Source organism: Condylura cristata, unplaced genomic scaffold (genome assembly GCF_000260355.1).
Source record: "Condylura cristata isolate star-nosed mole 26May11 unplaced genomic scaffold, ConCri1.0 scaffold00004, whole genome shotgun sequence".
Classification (NCBI taxonomy): domain Eukaryota; kingdom Metazoa; phylum Chordata; class Mammalia; order Eulipotyphla; family Talpidae; genus Condylura; species Condylura cristata.
This window is the reverse complement of record NW_004567105.1, coordinates 1,529,955-1,531,691: the sequence shown is the minus strand read 5'-3', so window position 1 is coordinate 1,531,691 and position 1,737 is coordinate 1,529,955. Positions and strand designations below refer to the sequence as shown.

The following is a 1,737-nucleotide window of genomic DNA, read 5'->3' as shown; positions in this document are numbered from 1 at the left end:
CTGCAGGCTGTCCCCGCCGAGCCCACCCAGCACCACCGACCTGCGTCCCGGGCCAAGGCCCAGTTCTCCGTGAGCCACGAGCGCTCGGCCCCCAGCGGGACGCAGCAGCTCGGCTTTTCCTCACTTGGCGGCGTCGAGGCCCCTGCAGACCGGGGGGTGGGGGCTCGCCCCGTGGACGGACTCAGAACAGACACACAGGCCTCGCCCGTCTCATGGTCTCGCTTCATTTCACCTCCATGTAGAGGCCAGCCGTGGGGCTCACCTCCTCTTGGGGGCCAGCTCTCGGTGAGCGTGCGGCCACACGGGTCTTGGCCGGCGCGGAGGGGACGCCTGCCCTCGGCCACATTCCCTCTCCGTTCGCTCCTAAGCTCACCTACGCCCCGGTCGCCTCCGCCCTCGCCCTCTCCCGCCAGCACCATCACCTCACCTGCTTTTCTGTTCCATGTCCCCAACTGCCTACCGGACTTGGCAGAACCTCGGAACTCCAGGGTGGACGTTGCAGAGGTCAAGCGGCAACCTCCTGCCCTGCTGCCCACACACCAGGGGCTCTGGGCGCGCTGCGTTTCAGGGGCGTCGTCGAGAGGGGCTGGGGGTGCCGCGCGGCGGGCCCCCTGTGCTCTCTTAGAGTCCGCGATGTCCTCCCGCGCCCCGAGGCCGCCCGGGTGCCCCCAGAGTGCTCCCAGGACCCCGCAGCCTGCTCTCCCTGCAAGGTCAGTGCGCCCGAGACAGCCCACCTGCTCACACCCGGCAGCCCCGGGGAGCGGCGGTCACCGTCTCCCGCTCCTGCTGGCACGGGGCCTCCTGCTGGCTCTCTCGCCCCTGCCGCCTCCCCTGGCTTCCTCCCCGCCTCTAGCGAGCACAAGGCTCGGCGGCGGCCTGTCCCAGCGTGCCCACGCTCCGCTCCAGCCCTCCGGCTGGCAGCGCCATGGACGCGCCCTGCTGTGGGCTGCCGGCCCTGCAGGCGCGCGTGGGTGCAGGGCTGAGGGCTCGCAGCGGAGTGTGTGGAGAGTGAGGGCCAGAGGCGGGGTGCCGACCGGAGAAGGTGGGGTCGCTCCAGCTCGGCAGGGAGCAGGCGGAGGGCAGACTCCGAGGCAGAAGCGGGGCCCCGTCCACGGGCCCGAGCTCAGGTCCCTGCGGAGCGCACCCCACCGCTTGCCCCTCTGGGCAGGTCTCCATCTCCCCGAGTCCCAGTTCCCATGCCTGGCAAGTCAGCGATCAGCTTGCAGGGCTGCCAGGCACCAGGGAACCGCCCCTGGGCGCCCGGGCCTGGGCCTGGCTGCTGGCCGCGCGGTTTTCCAGAGCGGCGCCTGGGCCTGGGCCTGGCTGGCCACTGTGCCTCAGCGCTCGCCTCTGTCCCTTTAAGGGAAGGACGCTGGTCTGGCAGAGCTGAGCGGCGATAAAACCAAATCCCAGGGATTGTTGTGGAGACAGACGGCACAAGCCGCCTCCGGCTGGAGGGAAACGCGGGGGCGGGCGAGCCCCTGCCGGCCCCTGGGCCCGGCCCTCTGCGGCTTCTCCCGCCGCCTCCCAATGTGACGCCGGAAAGGACGGAGCTGCCACGGCGGGGGCGGGGAGGCCCACGGAGACCGCCGCCGCGTCTGGCCAGGGTGGTCCCGGCTGCGGTGTCTGCACCGTGCGGCGAGCGGGTGTGCTGCACGCGTGTGCTCAGTGGGTCGTGCATACGTGTGCACGTGTGTGGTGTGCGTGGTCCGTGGATTGTGTACACATGTGCACACA

The 1,737-nt window shown here is 71.2% G+C and overlaps 1 protein-coding gene across 1 annotated transcript in view; it reads right to left on the bottom strand.

Moving 5' to 3' along the window:
• The window catches only part of EFCAB6 (EF-hand calcium binding domain 6), a 127,605-nt gene that overhangs the window by 51,215 nt on the left and 74,653 nt on the right, over positions 1-1,737 (bottom strand). The window contains exons 20-21 of the mRNA XM_012735104.1: positions 461-703; positions 41-142 (exon numbers count right to left, since the gene is read on the bottom strand). Of these exons, the coding sequence (XP_012590558.1) occupies positions 41-142; positions 461-703 (345 nt within the window). The remainder of the gene's footprint in view (positions 1-40; positions 143-460; positions 704-1,737) is intronic.